This window comes from Lytechinus variegatus, chromosome 1 (assembly GCF_018143015.1).
Source record: "Lytechinus variegatus isolate NC3 chromosome 1, Lvar_3.0, whole genome shotgun sequence".
Classification (NCBI taxonomy): domain Eukaryota; kingdom Metazoa; phylum Echinodermata; class Echinoidea; order Temnopleuroida; family Toxopneustidae; genus Lytechinus; species Lytechinus variegatus.
In genome coordinates, this window is record NC_054740.1 from 37,302,781 (window position 1) to 37,323,373 (window position 20,593).

Consider the following 20,593-nt stretch of genomic DNA (forward strand, 5'->3'; position numbering starts at 1 on the left):
GTAAATTGGTAGCTCAACGTTCTCTCTGCTGCATAACTTGCTAATTAATGTCGTCTAATTTTGGATTGACTTGCAGCTGAATTTCCTGAAAATGGACCGATTCGAGTGGACAAATGATGCGTTATTACCTCGAGAGACCCTCGTAAAGCAACAACATGGGATTCGTTTGTATGATGGGAACCAGAAGGTATTATTTTTTCTAATACTAACTTCCTAGCATTAAAATTTTAGTGCAAATACGTGCGTATACCCGGGGAACAGTCCCACCCATTCAAAATCAGGAAGTAGATTCAGGAATAGCGTACCGCGGCCGCGCGTACCGCAGCTGCGCAGGGCTCCACACTAACCCATTTTTTCTACTGGTCCAACCTATTCATGTCGAACCAGTAGATACCCAGTTTTTCAAATTTTTACTGAACCGAACTTAAAATGTACTGGTCCCAAAAATAAAGAAAACATTATTAAAAAAAGGTGCAAGTTTATTTTCTAGCCTTTCGTTCCCCCCCCCAAAAAAAATAAAATGAAGGCATAAGCCTATATAAGGGACAAAAAGAAAGCAAGACAGAAAGAAAGAAAGGAAAGAATAAAAGAAAGGAAGGTAGGAAAAAAAGAAAAGGTAAAGAAAGGATAGATAAAGAAGGGACAAAATAAGAAAGAAAGAAAAGAAAAAAGAAATAAAGCAAGCAATACAGAAAGAAAGGACAAATCCAGAAAGTAGTAAGGAAAGAAAGAAGAAGCAATAAAAAGAAAGGAAAAAGGAGAGATGGAAAGAAGGACAAAAGAAAGAAAGAGAGGAAGGAAGGATTGAAAGAAGGAAGAAAGGAATTAAGAAATAAAGGAAAGGTAAAATGGTAGCTAGAAGGAAAGAAATAAATAAAGGAAGGAAAGAAGCAAGGAATAGAAAAAGGAAAAGAATAGATGAAAGGAAGAAAAAAAGAAAGATTGAGAGACAAAGGAAGGAATGAAAGAATAAAGAAGAGAAAGGAAGCAAGCAGTCAAAAAAAGAAAGGAAAGGTAAAAGGATAGATTTAACAAAGGGAATAAAGGAAAGAACAAGACAGATAGAAGAAAGGAGGGAAGGAATGAATGTAAGAAAGAGAAGGCTGAAAGAAGAAAGCAATAAAAAAAACAAGAAAGGGTAAATGAATGATGGATGGATGGAAGAAAGAAACTATGAAAGTAACAAAGAATGAAGGAAAGAAAAGGGTAAAAAGAAAGGAAGAAGAGAAGGGATGAATATAGGATGGATGGACTCAAGAATTAAAGAAAGATAAATATTAAAAAAAAGAAAGAGAGAAAAAAGAAATAGAGAAAATATTTTTTTAAAGGATAGAAAGAATGAAAGGATTAATTAAAGAAGAAAAGGGAAATTAAAAAAGAAAGACAGTAACAAAAACATACTCAAGGCTGGAGGCGATCTGGTTGTTCCCAATTGTGCATCGCGGTCCACCAGCCTCCCCTTTCAAACTTAAACAATCATGCATGAAAAATAGTTTTACTAGTTCCACCGAACAGAATAATCACACTCACAGCATCGACATCGTGAAATTGTAATTTGTTGATATCTAGTCTAAGATTTTCAAATTATTGGTTTGGTCTTGTGATGTGATTAGTGACTCATGAGGCAAGTTATTTTAATAGTGACTTTCGAAAGTTGTTTCAGTCATTGATTTGAATTTGAGTCTTTGTACATTGACATGGTGCAAAATTTGAAAGATGCATTTGTGCCACAATGATTCATCTAATTTTCAAGTAAGACAATGTTTCATTTTTTATATTTAACCCATGAACATTTTTTTTTTAGATTTCTAGGCCTGTTTAACATTTTCAAATACATATTGTCAGACTATAATTTGAAAACAAATATTAGAATTTTAGCTTTCTCCCTCTTCTTTCTTTATTTCTTTCATTCTTTCTTTTTTTTCTTCTTCTTTCCTTCCTTCCTCCCTCCTTTTGTTTTTTCTTCTGTCTTCTTTTCCTTTCATATCTTCCTTCTTCACATTTTTTCCATTACATCTTCCTTCCTTTCTTTAATTCTTTCTTCTACCCTTCCTTCCTGACCTTTTTACCGTCTATCTTTCTTTTCATTTGTTCCCAGTTCTCTCTAAACATTTTTTTTTTCTAATTTCCTTTTTTTTCCCTTTCTTTGTGTCCCATATCTTCTAATCCTTTCCTCCTTTTTTTATATATTTCCTTTCTTTCCTTTTCCTTCCTTCATTCTTTCTTCTTCATTTCCTCCATTTTTCTTTCCTCCCTACATTCCCCCTTCCTCTATTTTTTGTAAAATAATAGAATATAGTGTTAAATATTCAACAAAAAAAATCAAAGATTATGAAAGTTTATATTAGAATTTTAAGGTTTTTTCATTTGTTATGTAATATGAAATGCATGAAATTCAATGTTTTAATAGTTCATAATGACCAAAATATTTTTTTTTCATGAGAGGGTGTGAAATGATTTATTTGTTAAAGGGGAATGAAACCTTTGGAACAAGATAGCTTGTGTGGAAACAGACAAATCAAAGAAACAGATCAACAAATGTTTGGAAAAAATCGGACAAATAATGAGAAAGTTATGAGCATTTGAATATTGCGATCACTAATGCTATGGAGATCCTCAATTGGCAATGCGACAAAGATGTGTGATGTCACTTGTGAACAACTCTCCCCATTACTTGAGTATATATTTCACTTAAATTGCCTCTTTTATCACATCTATCCGTAGATAATGTGTTCTTTCTATAGGAGGGCATGTAATACAGATTTTTTAAGAATACATCATGGATAAAGAGTTTGTATCACCATAAGAAAAAGCAAGAAAGAGACATTTTTAGGATATTTCATAGTCCATCAAAGGGAAAGTTGTTCACACGTGACATCACGAATCCTTGTCGCACTGCCAACGGGAGGATCTCCATAGCAGTAGTGATTGCAATATTCAAATGCTCATATCTTTCTCATTATTTGTCCGATTTTTCTCAAACTTTCTTTGTTCTTGTTCTTTTTCTGTTTCGACACAAGCCTACCGGTACTCGTTCCAAAGGTTTCATTCCCCTTTAATGTACTGAAGATACAATAAAAACAGGTCTGTGAAACAACATTTCATTTATTTATAATTATTATTTTTTATTAATTCATGGAAAGCTGCTTGTCACATTGATTTAAATCTTTGTTGGAATTTCCACAAACCTTTAATATCTTTTATGATTTTTCAGCTATTTTTACAATAAACTTTTTTCAGGGTGAACTTTCCCCCGAAATAATGAGGAGTACAATATATGGAGTTCCACCAAGTTCTAAATGTGAAAGCCCAATATTTCCACAATAGCGCCATATAGTGACTATGGCCTTGGCTATATAACATGTTCAATTAAATTGTACTTAAATTTAAAAAGAAATTAAAATTTGCGACTTCAGGGTCCAGGTTGGTGTTTTTGGTGATAGCTTGAATCAGACCAACATCTCCAACACAGGAGTTTGGTTTACTAAATGTATGTATTCATGTATTCATGTATCCAGTTAATGGCTCCTGGTACCTGTCCGCATGCTTGAGTACCCACCCTACATGTAGATTGCATTGTTCCACTGTGGTGACACTTTGTCTCACACAGTGTCGGTGTTGTGTTGTGGGTGCTCGAGCATGCAGACAGGGTATATATATTTATTTTATTTATACTACATGTATGTGTTATTTTGATGTATTTATAGTTTGTGAAATATTATTTTTTGTTTTAATGCACCTTTTGTTAAGAAGTGTCCGAGGACAATTTTTGTGTTTTTAAACATGACAATAAAATGAATTGAATTGAATTGAATGAAACCAATCACACATTAGGAAAAGCTCAGCATTTGGTGAGATCAGTTCCAGCTAGGTGCGAATCCAGGATTTTCCAAGCAGGGGGGGGGAGTAAAAAGTTCTCCACTGTTAAATGGAGGTGATTTATGTCAGGAATATGTATGACAAGGAAAACAAAAGGTCTTCACTTGCGCATGTATGCCCAACATTTTCTTTAAAAAAAAAACATTAAAGGGGATGCCATAAAGGATGTGTCATCTAGCTACTAGTACTCCCCCCCCCCATCGATCCGTCACTGGTCCCAGCCTCAACCTCACTTTGAATTTAGTGCAGTGGCCAGCAGAAAAATATCCCCTAATCCAACCCATATTAGTTATGAAACGTAAAACACCCATTTTTTTTAGCATGGTCAGTGATCCGTGTTTGAAATAATCAAATAAAACTTCACTTCTAATTAATTTACTAGAAAGTGCTTTGAAAATGAATCCATTGAAGGATGAAGACTTTGATATGTCTGAAAACTTTATTCACATGTTGTGGGGATGGGATAGAGTATACAACTTTGCAAAAAAAGTTTGAATGAAATCTTATATTCCCTTTTCAGACCCAGTTTGACCATGGAATAGCTGTATTGACAACTCACAGGTTGATGTGGAAAGATATGCAAGGCAGGGTGAGTACTATCATTCATTTAGGGTGCATTTTAAAGGTCAAGTCCACCCCAGAAAAAAAATGATTTGAATAAATAGAGAAAAATCAAACTAGCATAATGCTAAAAATTTAATCAAAATGGGATGTAGAATAAGAGAGTTATGACATTTTAAAGTTTCACTTATTTCTCACAAAAGTTATACCCACAATTTAGTGATATACAGATGAGAGAGTTAGTGATGTCCCTCACTCATTATTTCTTTTGTTTTTTATTGTTTGAATTATACAATATTTCATAATTACAGATTTGACAATAAGGACCAACTTGACTAAACCACACAGTATTACACAATGCTAATTCTATATGTTCAGGGGGAATTAATCATTGTTTCACTTGACAATGAGGAGAAAATTAGAACATTTCATATTTCTTATAATAAGATACAAAAGAAATAGTGAGTGGATGATGTCATCAGTCTCCTCATTTGCATACTGACCAAGATGTGCATATAAATTTTTTGTAAAATTAAGCTAACTTTAAAATATCATAACTTTCTTATTTTACATCCAATTTTGATGAAATTTTCAGTGTTATGCTTGTTTGATTTTTCTCTTTTTATTCAAAAAACTTTTTGTTGGGGGTGTACTTGTCCTTTAAGAAAGTTCTTGGCACCATCGTCAGCTACTGGTCATGAATTTCCAGTTGCCATGGTGGCATGGTAACAGTCGGAGGCTAGTGCTTCTCAACCAATCAACAATATTGAGTTAAGTCAATACAATAATAAGTGCATCATCATCGATATGCATCACCCACTCACTATTTCTCTTGTATTTCATTATCATTTTTTTTTCATTATTATTTCAAGCAACGTTGATTCCTCCCTGAACAGCCGATGAAGTTTCCAAATGTTGTTCATGGTATTCTATTGTGATTTGATAAAAAGTGTCATCATTTATTGTCAAATCTGCCAAAAAATAAGATATTGTATGATTCATACAATAAAATACAGTGTGAAATAGTGAGTGAGTGACATTACCCACTTATATCTCTAAGTTGTGCATATACAGTTCCATGAAAAATAATTGCTGATTGGTCGACATCCACTTTATCTACTTTGCTCTTGATGTCATCCCACATGTTCTTATCATAGCTTGTCTATAACACTTCCCCTAATTGCCATTTACCATTTTGTGTATTAGAGACAGTGATTTTCCATTTTTTTTTTTTAAATGATCTAAAAATTGAAATTCTGTTTTGTCACTGAAAATGTACACAGCAAAAACCTGAAATACCATTTTACAAAGGTTAATTTTTAGTGAATTTTTACTTGAAAAGTATATGAACAAAACAGAATTTCCAGGGTTTTTTACCGCTTAAACGGAAAATCACTGTCCTGGAAATTACACTGCAATTTCCAGTGTCATGCCTAATTCGTGTATAATCCACTTGATCTCACACCAGTATATGGATAGATCAACTGTTTGCAATTCAAATTTTTATTGGCAAAAAAAATCATAACTAAATGAAAAGGAATTGGACCAACTGGGCATTAGACTATAAAATGAAAATTCTAATAAAAAGGTATTAGACCAAATGGCAATTAGACCAAATTAATGTATCATGGTAGACCATGTGGGTTTATGTGGTATTAGACCGAAAGGCAAACCAACCACTTGTGGACCCAGTCAAAATTAACTAATTGAAACAAATTGAAAGGGGAGATTTAACCCCCAAAATGAAGCTGCTAATGAAGGATTTTGATAGCAGTAACATTGTATATTTTGTGTTTTCTTGAACAGGGAGTGATCGCCTTTCACCTTTCACTGATCATTTATGTAGAGAAGTTTCCAGATTCTAAGGGCAAAGGGTAGGTACATGTATTTATAAATCATCTCTTTGTGTTTAAGTTTCTTCAGCAGAACAATGGTCATTTTCAAGCACAGTAGTCATATGATGTTCCATACAGTAGTTCCATAAAGTGGTATTTTTATACAACTGTATTACTTTCATTTTTTCTATAATGTTATTATCATTAGTAGTAGCAGTAGTTGTGAAAGGAGTAGTATAAATTTGTTTAGAACATGTAGTAATATATTTTTTATCATTATTGTTGCTATTGTCTTTATTGTCATTGTTACTGTGTTACGAATTATTATTTTGATAAAATAATGCACATGTGTGAGTGGCAGTGGAAGTGCTGCACACTGAAGGATATTGCAATAGTGCAAGAGGCATGAGGCTTGTGAGTCAGTGCTTTTGCTGAAAATTGCAACCACCCAAGTGCCTGCAATAGCCACTCCCTGGGGGGCCACTTACATTGACGAGTGGATACCATGCGCGACCAAAAAAACACGTAAAAAGGATGTCCTTTTCGCGATAGGGCACGTTACGTACGTAACGTGATAAGGGTGTCAAAAACACAAAAATAATGAAAAAAGGGTATCTATTTCGCTAGGAAAATTACGTGTTTAGGGTCAAATTTGCGGGGATGATAAAACAAAATTAAAATGTTTCATAAAGGATGTCCTTTTTTGCCCCAACACTACGTGTTTAGAGTCCTATTTGCGCGAGGTGTAGAAGGTGGGTTCGTACTAAACCAAATAAGGTAAAGCCGACGACCGAAGGACCCGTAACAATAAAACATTCCTGTACTTGTTTAGGGGTCTATTTCAGGGAATATTTGCCAAGAGTATCGTTTTGTTTCCAATACTTGTAAAGGGTAAGGTTTCACACGCCAATACTTGTTTAGGGTGCATTTTCAGAATATGGAAATTACATGTTTAGGGTGCTTTTCGAGACCCCATGGTCGTGCATGGTATCCACTCGTGAATGGAAGTGGCCCCCATGGGTAGCCACTACATCACAGACTTAAACCTCTGCATCATATGTTATAAAATGGGTCAGCAATATGAATATGACAGAAAATTGACTATCGATTCATAACCTCTTTCACAATTCCTGTTCTTTCCTTTCATATGAAATTGAATCATTGCTATTGTAATACTCTTAACGTCAGGGTTCCCGACCCATCTAGGAAAATTACTTTACTTTTTTCCAGTTAGGGAATAATCATAGAATTTGATTTTTAAAAATACCTTAAGTCAGGGAAAAAATCAGGGCATTTTGATCAGCCCAAAAGTCAAAAGCACGGTAGTTGTCAGACTCTGTTATATTCTGTTGCATATCAAAACAGCATCCATTGAATAACTGGTTATGGTGGTACTAATTAGTTTAATATTGTTTTTATACTGAAAATACATGTTCACTGCAACAACTTAGAAAATGTACGAAACTGGGAATGGGTTTAAATAATTATCAGGGAATTTTTAAACTTCATCAGAAAAAAAATCAGGGAATTATGTTTTCTAGAAAAGCTGGGATCCCTGAATGTGGTTAAAAAAACAAATGAATGAAATGTGTATCACAATTAGAACTAATTTGAATTTAGAAGTGTGTTCAGATTTGATTTTTTTTTCATTTGATGATATAATAATAATAATAATATGCATTTATATAGCGCAAAAACTATATCTATATATTCTATTGCGCTGCAAGAGCTTCCTAGGTGCTATACATACTATCGGAATAGATAAGTTTTTAATTTTAACTTGAAATTATGTAAATTTGTTGAATTCCTAATGTTGAGGGGAAGTTTGTTCCATAGTCGTGGGGCTGACATCAGAAATGACCTATCTCCTAGTGTTGCTTTAGTCTTGTGTGGGGGTACTTGTTGTGTGAGTGTATCTATGATATTGGGTAGTAGCGCATCATTTTTTGCTTGCTCTCCAAAAGAGAGCTCTTATTTGATATGGTTAGTGTAAAGGTGGTAAAATACTTAAAACAGACAAAGGAGCGACATTTTTGCTGAGTATTTTCTTTTGTTTTTATTCCTCAGGAGTGTAGTAATTCACCTCCAGCCAGCTACACCCAATAAAAACCCTGGCCCCGTTATGAGCAGTCCAAATACATACGTCAAACTAGGATGCAGAGAGGGAGGAGAAGAACAGGTATTGAGGGGATGATTCATAAAGATTTTCATCAGTGAATTTTACTAGCAGATGTTATAAGTAAATGAATTTATTCAGAAGTGTGGACGAGCAGCTCTGTTAAAGCCAGGGTAATTCCACTCCATTGTCGTTGAGTGCTATTTAACGGACTTGCTACTAAGTAAGTGATAAGTGCTGTACAGTATAAGCTTATCTGGATATCATTATTATTGTCATTATTTGTTTTTGTCCTAGTTTTTCACCTGCTTGACTGAGCAGCTGTCCAGAAAGATGTGGCAGTATGTGCCAGCAGCACAGCAATCCAAACCAACAGCACAGGTAATGTCAGGAACACATGCAGACGAAATAGAAATTGTGTAATGATGATTATCAGATAGTGATAGGATTAATGTGGTATAGAGTACCGAAGTAATGGCGTCACAAAAAACCCTTTTTTTTCATTTCAGCATTTTTGATACCATATTCTGGTAGGGCATGATGAAAAAAAACCCAATCTCAAAATTTGGTGAGAATCAGTCCATAGGGGCCTGTGATATGACCTCATGAATACATAATTAGCCCCAATGAAGTCAATGTATTATTGGCCGTCTGGTTCCTAACTTTTAGAACCCGGCCATTGTTGAGAATGTCAACCAAAAAGGCAATGGACTTTTTTTTTAATCTTCTTGTTCTTATTTGAAATTGTTGATAGTTGTTTTTACAACGACGATATGTGTTTGTATGTGTTTTTCCGAAGTTGCCATGTCTTACACAGAGGATAAATTGAAAGTGATTTTGCAAATTTTATACACAGTGTCAGTCTTATCTCCTCAAGTGTTGGTGAATTATTATTTATGATCATAAAGCAATGTTCAGAGTGAGAAAGGCGAAGAAGCGGAAGAAGGAGGATAAAATTATGTGGAACAGAGATGGATGAGAAGGAGAAAAAGATGAGAAAAATAGTAGAAAGTAAGAAGAATGAATTAAGGAGGATGAAGAGGTAGAAGTTGGAGAGCAAGGAGGAAGAAGGGGAAACAGAGAAATAGAAAGAAAATGGAGGAGTTGCACACTCTTCATTATATCTATTCATCATTAAAAACAATGCATTCTATGAAACACTAGCAAATGAGAGAAGATTTAAGATAATAAATTTAGGACAAGGGATTCCTTCAGACCTAATTTATTCAGTCATTTTCTTCCTTTCTTTGTAGCCTCGCTCCATTCACAAAGGTATTGTGGGAATCGAGAGGAAATTGGAAGAGAAAAGAAAAGCAACAGATACAAATATAACCAAGGTAGGGTATGTATAGGATTTTGTAATTAAGAGAAATCATTAGTAATTTGGATAAATTTATTCATTCACTCATTAATTTATCTATTGATTTATTTTGAAATATATATATTCTTTTCATGAATATGACAACATTATGATTTTATTAATCTAGGGGCCTTCCAGGCAGCCCCACCATTCACTGGGAAAAGCTCTCGCAGTGACGTTTTCCACAAAGTCTCTCATGTTTTTGAAGACCAAATTTGCATCTCCCATGTACGCATTTTTTATGCATGGCACACCTAAAATAGGTCAATTTGTCATTTTATGTACAATTCCAATACAATTTGGTGTTTCCTCCAAATATCATAAATGTTTGATTGTTTTTGCATTCACTGATTCAAATGACTTGATTTTATGTTGTTTATGAATGAATAAGTGTCACTGACAAAATTTTATGGAAATAACATTGAAAATAAAAGTTCAAAAGAACAATGAAGTACATGAGAAATTACAAAAAACGCTACGCCAGTAAAACACAAGAAATTGATGTCATGCAGGCCACTCACTATTTCTTTTGAATTGTATTATTTGTGTGAGTATGATTTAAATATTCTAGAAAAGCTCAGCTGTAAATAATCACATTCCTGTACCAGTTGTTAATAGGGCATTTTAGCAATCAACTTCGCAGATGTTTCCTATCATGCAGGGAATCTTTTGTCACAAACCCTTGATGACAAAGAATAATGACCTCTCATCTGTCCATTATAATTTGACAGGCATTTTCAATAGATTTTAAATGTTGCAGAAAGTGTCTGCGATGTAGATGCTAAAACACATCATTGTTTTGAGCAATGAAACATAATTTCACACAAATTGTTCTCAAACCCTAATGGTAATACTCTAGTTGTAATAATTCTTTGCTTTGCAGGCATTTGAAGATTTGGACAAGCTTATGACTAAGGTGAGTATTAGAACTTGTTCACATTCATTGTAAATTTGTTTTATTTTTATTTTTAAATTCTATGGCTATATGCACCTTTACCATGATAAAATATTATTTGGATATTGCATTTTACTATATTGACAATGAGCTCATTAGACCCTTTCGAAAAAATGAATAAGTAACTTAATAAGTGCTAAATATATTTATGAATTTTTTTAAATAAATTAATAATCAACCTATTAAATAAATATAAGTGCCAATAATAATAATTTCTTTTTAGTCATGTTTTAGACCAGCACATCTGATATGACTGGCCAAAAAATAAGTCTGAATTTATCCTCTGCAAGGGGGTGTCCAAATCCACTTCACAACTACAGCAGTCGCCCTTATCCCTTCGTCCATGTTGCATGATACACTCCACCCCCCCCCCCCATCTTCAACCTTACCACAAACACAATGAATTGAATTTTTCTCTTTTCTCTTTAGGCAAAAGAAATGGTAGACTTGACTAAGACAATAGCTAACAAGATCAAGGAGAAACAAGGAGATATCACTGAAGATGAGGTAATGTCTCAACCCATTGGCATGTATTCTGAAGTCAGGTTTAACTTAACCCTAATTCTCCCCTCGACAATTTCCGCGATATATCTGCTGGGCGAAATTTTTTGACCTCGCCGCTCACTGACTTTTTACTTTCAAGTCTTGGGCAAATTTTGAGACCAAATTTGTGATGCCCGGGTACGCGGTTACAACATTACACAACATTATGTAAGTGCATGTCAGACCCAAAATTGCTCATAAATGTGATTTCATGTACAAATCCAATGCAAATTGTGTATTTAGCCAAAATTCATTAATGTTTCATTATTTATACTTTTACGGATTAAACTTAATTAATTTTGCCTTGTTTATGATCAGAATTAAGTCTGGAACGATTTCCATTGAAAAAACAATAAAAACAAAGAAATGCATAAAACAATGAAATACATAAGAAATTTATTTCCAAACCGAAGTTTTTTTAAATTGCGATTGTTAAGAATGCTACAAAGAATATTTTTACCAAAAATTAACATTCTAGGAGCTTTATTTAGTGAATTAGATCAAAAAGTATGATTTATGCATAAATTGGCATAATTAATTCATATAAAATAAAATCTTATTTTTTGGGAAAATTTTACCATACAGCCTTGTAGGTTACATCTCACACTACCGCGTGCAAATTTTTGCGTCGCTTGCGCGATCGGCAGCCGAGATCTTAAGGGGGGCCATAATGCCCCCCCCCTATAAACTCTGCTAAAATTATGGGAAGCCAAAAGTGTCAAAATTTTTATTAAGTTGTATGTTTCTTATATTTACTGTGCTCTTTCCTGATTCTTCAATGGTGAAGACAATCATATATTCATACTTCCTAGACAATTATGATTGATTTGAGAGCCAAATGAGCTGAAATATGATATATCTACTGTAGTGATTTATGTAACAATTGGCTATCCATACTTAAACCACAACTTTAATTAAACCTGAGTTTAAGTTAAACTCGACTTCAGAATACGAGCCAAATGGCGCAACAACAAAAATTCAAAGGCAACGCATGATATACTGTGTGAGTCAACAAAAAAATATTGACACCTCACAATTCCCCAATTTAAAGAAAAAATATGTCATCAAAACATAATTTTTATATATGGCCTGAAAGAGAATGTTCTCCCAAATAATTTGATACCATATTTATGTGGTATGTATTAACACTTAGATGACCAGGAGGTATTTTTGGCAGTGATGTAAATTTAGATTTGTGCCAAATTAAGCCATGACTACAATCTAGATGCCAATGATTTAATAATCCCACATGAGGTAGTAATCATATTTGCTAATCTCTTTTCAATGGAATTAACTTGATAATTGATGCTTAAATGTGTTTATCAAAAAATTGTAATGTAAATTACTGCAAAGGTGTTTTGAAATGGATTATTTTCATACAAAGCTTGCAGGATTATGACATTAGCATCTGGATTCATTCTTTGCAGTCATGCCTTAACAAAATTTGCATCTCTGCAAAAAATATCTCCTGGTTATCCAACCGTTAACAAATACCAAATAAAAATGGTATTTAATTATTTGGGAGAACTTACTATTTCAGGTCATATATAATAATTATGTGCTCATGACACATTTTTTCTTTAAATTGGGGAATTTGTGAGGTGTCAAGTTTTTTTATTCACATGGTATAAAATGTTTATTTCAAAATACATTTCATATGAAGTGTGAATTACATTTGCTGTTCACCCCATACTTCCAGCAGCCTTAAAGAAATTTCAATATTCCTTAGAATTTGTAGAAATCATTACTTTACATATTATGTTTTAGTTGTATTCTTGTGCACATTTCTAACTATGTTTATTGTAATTTACTTTAATCAGAGCCTAACAACATCACTATGATAGTAGTCAAGAGCAAGTACAAGTACAGTATATCAATGAACTCTATATCATGCATTATAACCATTATTTTTCTTCTTCTCCTCCCTTTCTTCTGAAAGACTGTGAAGTTCAAGTCCTACCTTCTCAGCCTTGGTATAGCCAACCCAGTCACAAGAGAAACCTATGGCTCAGGTCTCAAGTATCATGAAGAATTAGCCAAACAACTTGCAGAGGTCTTGATATCACCCGTAGAGGTTAGTAAGAAGCACAGGCCTTTCTTCATTTCTCATCTTACATGATTATTATTTTTGTTCACAGTCATTACAAATTGGTTCCACAAAATTCCAGGTGGAATACTTGTGTTTTTACAGATACTATGTATGTATTTAATGTCATTCTTCTTCTTTTTTTTTGCACAAAAATGATGTAAAAAAACACCCTTCCAAATGTGTTTTTATAGGAGATCGTTTGTGCTTTTAATCTAACAATTATTTGTGTGACATTTACAATTCTTAACCAAAAATATCTTGTGAATAAAATTGATGACCTGCCAAACAAAGACTTGCAGCATATATGTATATGTTCTTTTGATATTTTCTATTACAATGTAATTATTTTCAAATAATTGGTGTATGATATGTCTTATAATTCCTTGACAGGATAATGGAGGAATGATGGCCATCACAGATGTGTATTGTAGAATAAACAGAGCTAGAGGAATGGAGGTAAGAATACACGTTTATCTACTCTCTCTTGAAGTGTTTTTTTATTTACATTCTTAACAGTCATCACGGAGGAGATCACTATTTTGTGGGGCCGCATACACCTACCCATACAAACTCCCACCCCCCCCCCCCTGCTTTCCTTTACAAAAATTGTCAGAAGGAGAATGCAAATTCGAAAATGATGTGAGTGTCTTTCCAATGTAATATCGGTAGATTTCTTGATGAAGATATAACTTGACCAAATTCTATTTGTAATAAGTTTGTGGCCATTAATTTTTTTTTTTCAGGATTTGTAATGATTTTGATGTACATGCGGAGCATTTTCAATTTTTCATTAATATTCATAGGCATCACATGCATGCACAATAACAATGAAAGTACAGGTCAACGTAATCTTGTCTTTACAAGTACATTTTTTTTTCATCAGATTTTTTTCCATTTCATTTAATATCATTTTTTACTTATTGTATGTTTGAACATGATACTGTTTCATTTTAGAAATCAATAATGCCTATTACTTTGTCATTTGTCCAAAGAATTGAGAAATGTGCATATATTCTTGTATATTTTTCAGGCATTTCTTATAAAGTCTGAACAGAGGAAAGCCCAAATTATTTTATGTTATCTCCAGCACACAACGCACAGAGTATACTGTATATATCAAAAGTTCAAGATATCCTATTACTGAACCTCTTCATTCAGGTCTAAGCTGTAATTGAAAAAATGAGTTTAGGCTTTGAGATTAGAAGGCAGTGTTTCTACAAAGGCTTGTACATGGTCGTTGAGAATGTTCATCTGCATGACTGTATATTAGAGATAAAATTTCATATTCACTCAATCGAAAAAGAATCGTGCAGATACCTCCTCGCCTTCTTCAGATGGTGATTGCTGTGGTCATAGATGAAAGTTAAAATGGCTCTCTTCCTATGTCATGGAATTATTTATTCTTTTTCTTTTCAATTTCTAAAGCTGCTTTCTCCTGATGACTTGATAGATGCATGCCAACAGTTTGAAAGGCTTCGACTTCCATTGAGGTATGTACTAACCCCCCCCCCAAAAAAAAAAAAAAAAAAGCACACATACTCGGCTTTGACACAACATACTAAACTACAATTTCATTGAATTTATTTAGGAGGGTTGGAAAGTTATTAAGTAATTGCTTGATTACTTAGGAGGGTTGGAAAATCAATAAGCATCTTACCTCGGGATATTTGGGCCAGATTGAGATTTGAACTATTAACCTTGTGATATTGCAGTCACATGACTTTATAGACATTAAACCAATTTTTTTTGTTCACGCAAAATGAGTTTTGTATTCATTTATATCATGAAATTTACTTGTAAGTTTCACCATATAGACTCATTTTCTTAGACCTGGGTTCAAACTTAGCTATCATATTCATATGAAGTGTAAATATAGATAACCAATTGTTACACACTGTTAACTTGATCGCCTTATCTAGCAAGAAAAATAATAGATAATAGAACTTTCTATAAAGTATGATAGCAGCCTTCACCATGAAAGACTTATGAGCCAAACTTACACATTAATTATGCAATAACAAAATTGACTTTTTTTTTCATCACAAACTTTACCAAGGCTTTATTGAAATCAAAATTTAGAACACATTGATTATATTCTTATGCTTCAACACTTTTAAAGGTTTGAGGAAAATCCATTTAAGATTAAGAATGTTATTAGCATTTCAAGTTTAGGGTTTTTGTATGTTACAAACAAGCAGCTGCCCCATATGCATAAATTTCATTTCTTAATGGTTTGTGATGACCTATTTCTTATTTTTGTTTTAGGAATGGGTGCAAAATAATTTGTGTACATTGATATACTGAAGGTATATTAAAAACCATTTTCAATTTTCTGAGAAAATGACATTTCATTGATTTTTTACCATACGATATGTAGGAAAGCTAGTCGCATATGACATCACAAATCAAATAATTACAATTCTAGTAACTTTTTTTATTCTTTGATGGATTTTCCTAAGAACTTTGCCAATATTTTTTATTATTTTTTCTGCTTTTTTTTACAATGAACTTGATTTATGATACAGGTTACGAAGGTTTACAAGTGGAGTCTTAGTCCTTGAATCCGTGTCAAAGGGTGAAGAGGCTGCGATTGATCAAACAGCTGAATTGGTAAGACCTCGTGTTATTGAGATTTCCTTATGTCCATCTATCTTAATGGGATCAGTGATGTTTCATTACGATCTAGTTAAATGGTAGTGATAATAATGTACCACATTTATTTCAGATTCAGTTTTATTTCCAACAGAATTGACATAAATATTGATACACATCATTTTCATACATTCATAGCAAATATTTACAATACAAATCATTGTCATTGTAATCATTTTCAACAACATCAATGATAATTAACATAAAGATATGTACAAAATATGTGCATTTTGTAGACAAATTATAATATATAATTTAAAGAGAAAAAAAAAGGTATCTGTGGAAATGGGAGATTCACTCAAAAGCATAGCTTGTATAATGTGAACCTCCCTAAAGGAAGAGAAAAGAGGAGAGAGAGAGAGAGATGTAATGGTTGTTTTTTGCCTATGGAGACTTACTGAATAGATTAAAAAGAACAAGATAACACACGGAACAGGACAAAACTAAAAAGAAAAAAGAATTTAAAAAAACAGGACGACAAAAGGAGAAATAAACATAAATAGGAAAAGGACGAATTGCGACCGAAAATAGAGATTAAAACAAAATGATAGACTTATACAAATAACTTGATGTCTGAGAGGAGATGATAACCAGCAGGAATTTGTAATGAAGACCTCGGTAGGATTTAAGTAAGAAGTTTTTCAGTTTTCTTTTAAAAGAATGTATGGAAGGGCTGTTGTTCATGTCGGTCCATCGAACATAAATGTACTCTTTGCCAATAAAGTTCTAAAACGAGGTAAATGAATTTCGTTAGATTTCGTTCTCAATACAAATGTTTGTAAGCACTGAAAATATTATTACCCAGCTCTACTAAAACATAGATACAAAAATAAAGGACATGCACATTCAAGGAATTAAAGAAATGTAAATATGCATCATTTGTTTTATGCAACAACAATGCTAGATCATGTTATTTGATAAAATACAGGACATGAGGAAATGTCCCCTCACCGTTTTTCTGTAATGTTGATTACAAAATGAGAACATTAACAACAGGCTCACAGATCATGCACACACATACATTTGATACACACAAGTCCAAAGAGAAAAGGAATGAGAGAGAGAGAGAGATAGATAAAGAGGAAAAACATGGGATAGGCTCATCACACATGATTGCAAAGCTGATCATTTTATTAGGATCTTGGAGTGAGATGTATAATAATGGTATAGTTATAGCTGTTATTATTACAATTGTAAAAATTCACACCTTTTTACTATTTCTGGTTCATAGCTTACAGAGAAGGCATCTTTAAGTGCTGATGAGCTTGCCCAGATTGCTGGAGTCTCTGTAATGTTAGCCAAAGGAAGGTAAGAATTCGAAGAGCTACTCAATGATTTGTAGAATACCCGGCCCAAACCCTGGTTGATATACCTAGGAGTTCATATATGTGGCGCATTGTGGCCCAGTGCATTAGACTCCAGGCTCTGAAACAGAGGGTTGTGGGTTCAAATCCCAACCATGGTGTAAATTCCCTTCAGCAAGAAATTGACCCACAGTCAGGGGAAAAAAATAACACAGGGTCTCTAGGCAATTTTGCCCTTAAAATTGTTCAAACGAGCCCTGGTGGGTGTGTCATAAAGCTGTTTGTAAGATATGAATGACTTTACGCACGACTGGTTACCCTTTCTCATGCCAATTGATATTCATATGTAATTGAGTTAGGACTTAAAGATAAATTCCTGTTTTGGTAACGATCTCAAAATGACTTTTTACAGAATCTAATATAATGACCACCCAAGTGTCTGTTTGTATGAATAAAAAATATGTGCCAAAGGATTCTGGAAGAAATTGTGTAATTGCTGAGAAATCAGCAAAATAAGCGCGGATTCGGTCACTTCCGTCGGGTCTTTATTCCAGCAATAATAATACACTGTCCCACGTGTGCCTATCTGTGTTGGTGATCTTTAGTGTGAACATTTTTCAGCGTAGATTTCAAGATTTCACAAAGTTCAGTTTATGTAACTGTACCAAATCTAGATCCTCGATGATATACTGACATTTAAGCCTGGTTTTACAAACTTTCTCATGAAATCAGTGTTTACTGCAACTACTGGCATTTCTCTTTAAGATCATGTTCCAGTCGTGCGTAAAGTTGTGCGTAACTTTACGAACAGCTACGCACAACTTTACGAACAGCTCTATGAAACACCCACCTGGAAGATCCTCGTTCATTGCAGTGTTAAAGCTTATTCAATGTTGCAGAGTAAGTTGTGAAATGGAAAAGATGTGCTGCACTCAACCCACGTGAGGCAAATGCGCTATACAAATACCTTATACTGTTGTGAAGTAGCTAATAGTCATAGATGCAATAGTTACGAGATTTCGCGTGAGGTTGAATTAAGATGTTCTTGTAGAGTGTCTCTTTTTCACTCAGTCCAATATACCATGGCGTGAATAGGAATATTTGCTACTTGTGTTATACAACACCTCACAATGTGGTAAAGATGTGAGTGTTGCGAACAGTAATCAAGCAATCGGAAGATACCATCTTTATTATCAAAGCATTTTTTTCAGAAAATAGTATGTCCAGTTTATTTTCAAGAAGCTGATTTGAAGGGTATTATGGAACTTTTAGTTTTCCATGCATTCAGTTTGTTAATACAAGGCAAATTATGAATGTGTTATATTTCAAACCAATAAATTGTTTATGTTTTGATGTACCTCCAGTCACCGTTGATGAATTACAAAATCAAGGCAATTCCTCATACATCTTGTTTTTACCAATCTAGAATCATTGCAACCCAAATCATTATGGAAGTTTGTTTAACTCTACAAAGTCAGCGGCCTTTTCCAGCATCTGTATGTTATCTATAACAAGTACATATAAAACCTTATTAACAATCAGATTTGATCAGATGTATACAAAGTGCTGCTTTTAATCTTTTTATATGAATAAAGTTGTCATGGTAACATGGTTTTTGTTTACTTCTAACAGGTTACTGGCTGCCGAGGAAGTAGGGAAGGCATGCCGTGATGAATCCGTGGAGGGACTTCGATTCTATCCTAATCTATTCCTCAACCCCCCATCGAGATAATGGAATACCCCACCCTTCTGTATCTATTTACCTGTACTATAGATATATATTTATTTTATATTGTTTTTTAATCAAAATAATGTTATATGTAATGATGATAATAATAGGCATTTGTTATAGCACCATCTATCTAGAAGTTATCTATTTCGAGGTGCATTGTTATTATTATTCTTACCCCTGCTCTAGCTCTTTAGCTATGTATGCCAGTTGGTGCAACAGCAAGCATATAAGAAAAAATGTCAGATTATACCACGACAGTGATAATATGCAGTAATTGTAGTGCCCATTTATCTATTCAGAATAATTCAAAGGTGCAGACTTCTAAAAAAAAAGTTCAAACGGAAGTGTAGAGCTTTAGCAAAGTTTTGAAGAGTTCAAATTGTCAGTTATGAAAAAAATTGAAAAATTATCGATGTGATTGGTCAATGTCTTTAGAAAAAAAAATTTGCTACCATCATATAAAAATGATATCGAAGTTTGAGATTATGAGGTGTATTATCAAATAGTAAAAAACCTTTCCCATTACGTTTAAAGGATATCATCCTGTTTCAGCTCCCTTTTCTTTGTAATGGCTTTTTCGAATTGTTTAGCTGATACATGTGTCATTATCATACAGAACATAATGGAAGCTATGTCCTGAGAAAAATATTGTAATAGCCCCCTCTAGTGGTGAGATGTCAGAAGAGCTTCAGGAGATCTTAGGATATTATACCATGGCTAGGGTTTGAACCCATGACCCTCTAATCCACTTAGCCAAAATCATACCTAAAGAGTTAAAAGATCTGTACATTCTCGAGCTTGTCAACCAAGGGACCTTTATGGCTTTCAAACCTATCCAAGGGACATTGCAATCAAGTGATAATGCTGGGTTAGATGTACAAATATTATTGAATAACAACATATTTGCATAATGTAAAACTCTAAAGAGGGATTATATGGTCACTAGATTGTGTTTTCAAAGCTGCATACATGCAGAGTAAAACTTATATCACTCAAGAAACTCCATTACCTTGAGCGGGACCTTGCGTAGATATTCCTGTTTGTATTAGCACGTGGACTGTATTTTTGTATTCTGTATTTCATATTGACTCTGTAAAGGGACGACCTTGTTCCGGTAAGTAATGGGTTAGTTGAATCTGGGCGAAAAAAATACTTTGCATATCAACAATTTATATTTGTCACATGGGGTCGTTGAAGAAGAGCATTGATAATTCATTTAATCATGCAAATAGTGATGGGGTTGAATTGCTATCCTGTAAAACATTCTCCCTTGCATGCAAATGTCATCTGTATATAAATCCAACTATTAATTATGAATAAAATTTGTAAAGAAATTTGCCAACTTGAGATGTACTTTGCACATTTTTTCTTTCTTTCTCTGTACTTTTGCATTTTCCTTGGTCTAGCTTGAATACATTAAACATATTGAAATTAATATGTTTTAAACATTACAATACAGAAAGAAAAAGCTGAAAGTTAGATTTATTAAACAACATTAATCTAACAATGTTAGATTTTTTAACAACATGGATAAAGCTAAATATTGCTTTATTTAACAACATTGATA

At 33.5% G+C, this 20,593-nt stretch overlaps 1 protein-coding gene across 1 annotated transcript; it reads left to right on the forward strand.

Annotated features, from left to right (window-relative positions):
- The first annotated feature begins 2 nt into the window (after positions 1-2).
- Positions 3-20,373, forward strand: LOC121413177 (vacuolar protein-sorting-associated protein 36-like). The gene is made up of 14 exons (XM_041605941.1): positions 3-187; positions 4,400-4,468; positions 6,247-6,314; positions 8,343-8,454; positions 8,689-8,772; positions 9,645-9,728; positions 10,635-10,667; positions 11,136-11,213; positions 13,189-13,323; positions 13,729-13,794; positions 14,764-14,828; positions 15,864-15,948; positions 17,222-17,298; positions 18,927-20,373. The coding sequence occupies exons 1-14, from the start codon at positions 92-94 to the stop codon at positions 19,024-19,026; spliced, it is 1,152 nt and encodes a 383-aa protein (XP_041461875.1). The 5' UTR covers positions 3-91; the 3' UTR covers positions 19,027-20,373.
- The last annotated feature ends 220 nt before the right edge of the window (positions 20,374-20,593 follow it).

What these genes read in the sequence shown, in the direction of transcription:
- LOC121413177 (XM_041605941.1), top strand. Translation starts at nt 92, where the DNA reads ATGGACCGATTCGAGTGGACAAATGATGCGTTATTACCTCGAGAGACC. An exon ending in CAGATACAAATATAACCAAG is followed by an intron (nt 9,729 to 10,634) that starts GTAGGGTATGTA and finishes TTTGCTTTGCAG; the next exon opens with GCATTTGAAGATTTGGACAA. An exon ending in TCTTGATATCACCCGTAGAG is followed by an intron (nt 13,324 to 13,728) that starts GTTAGTAAGAAG and finishes ATTCCTTGACAG; the next exon opens with GATAATGGAGGAATGATGGC.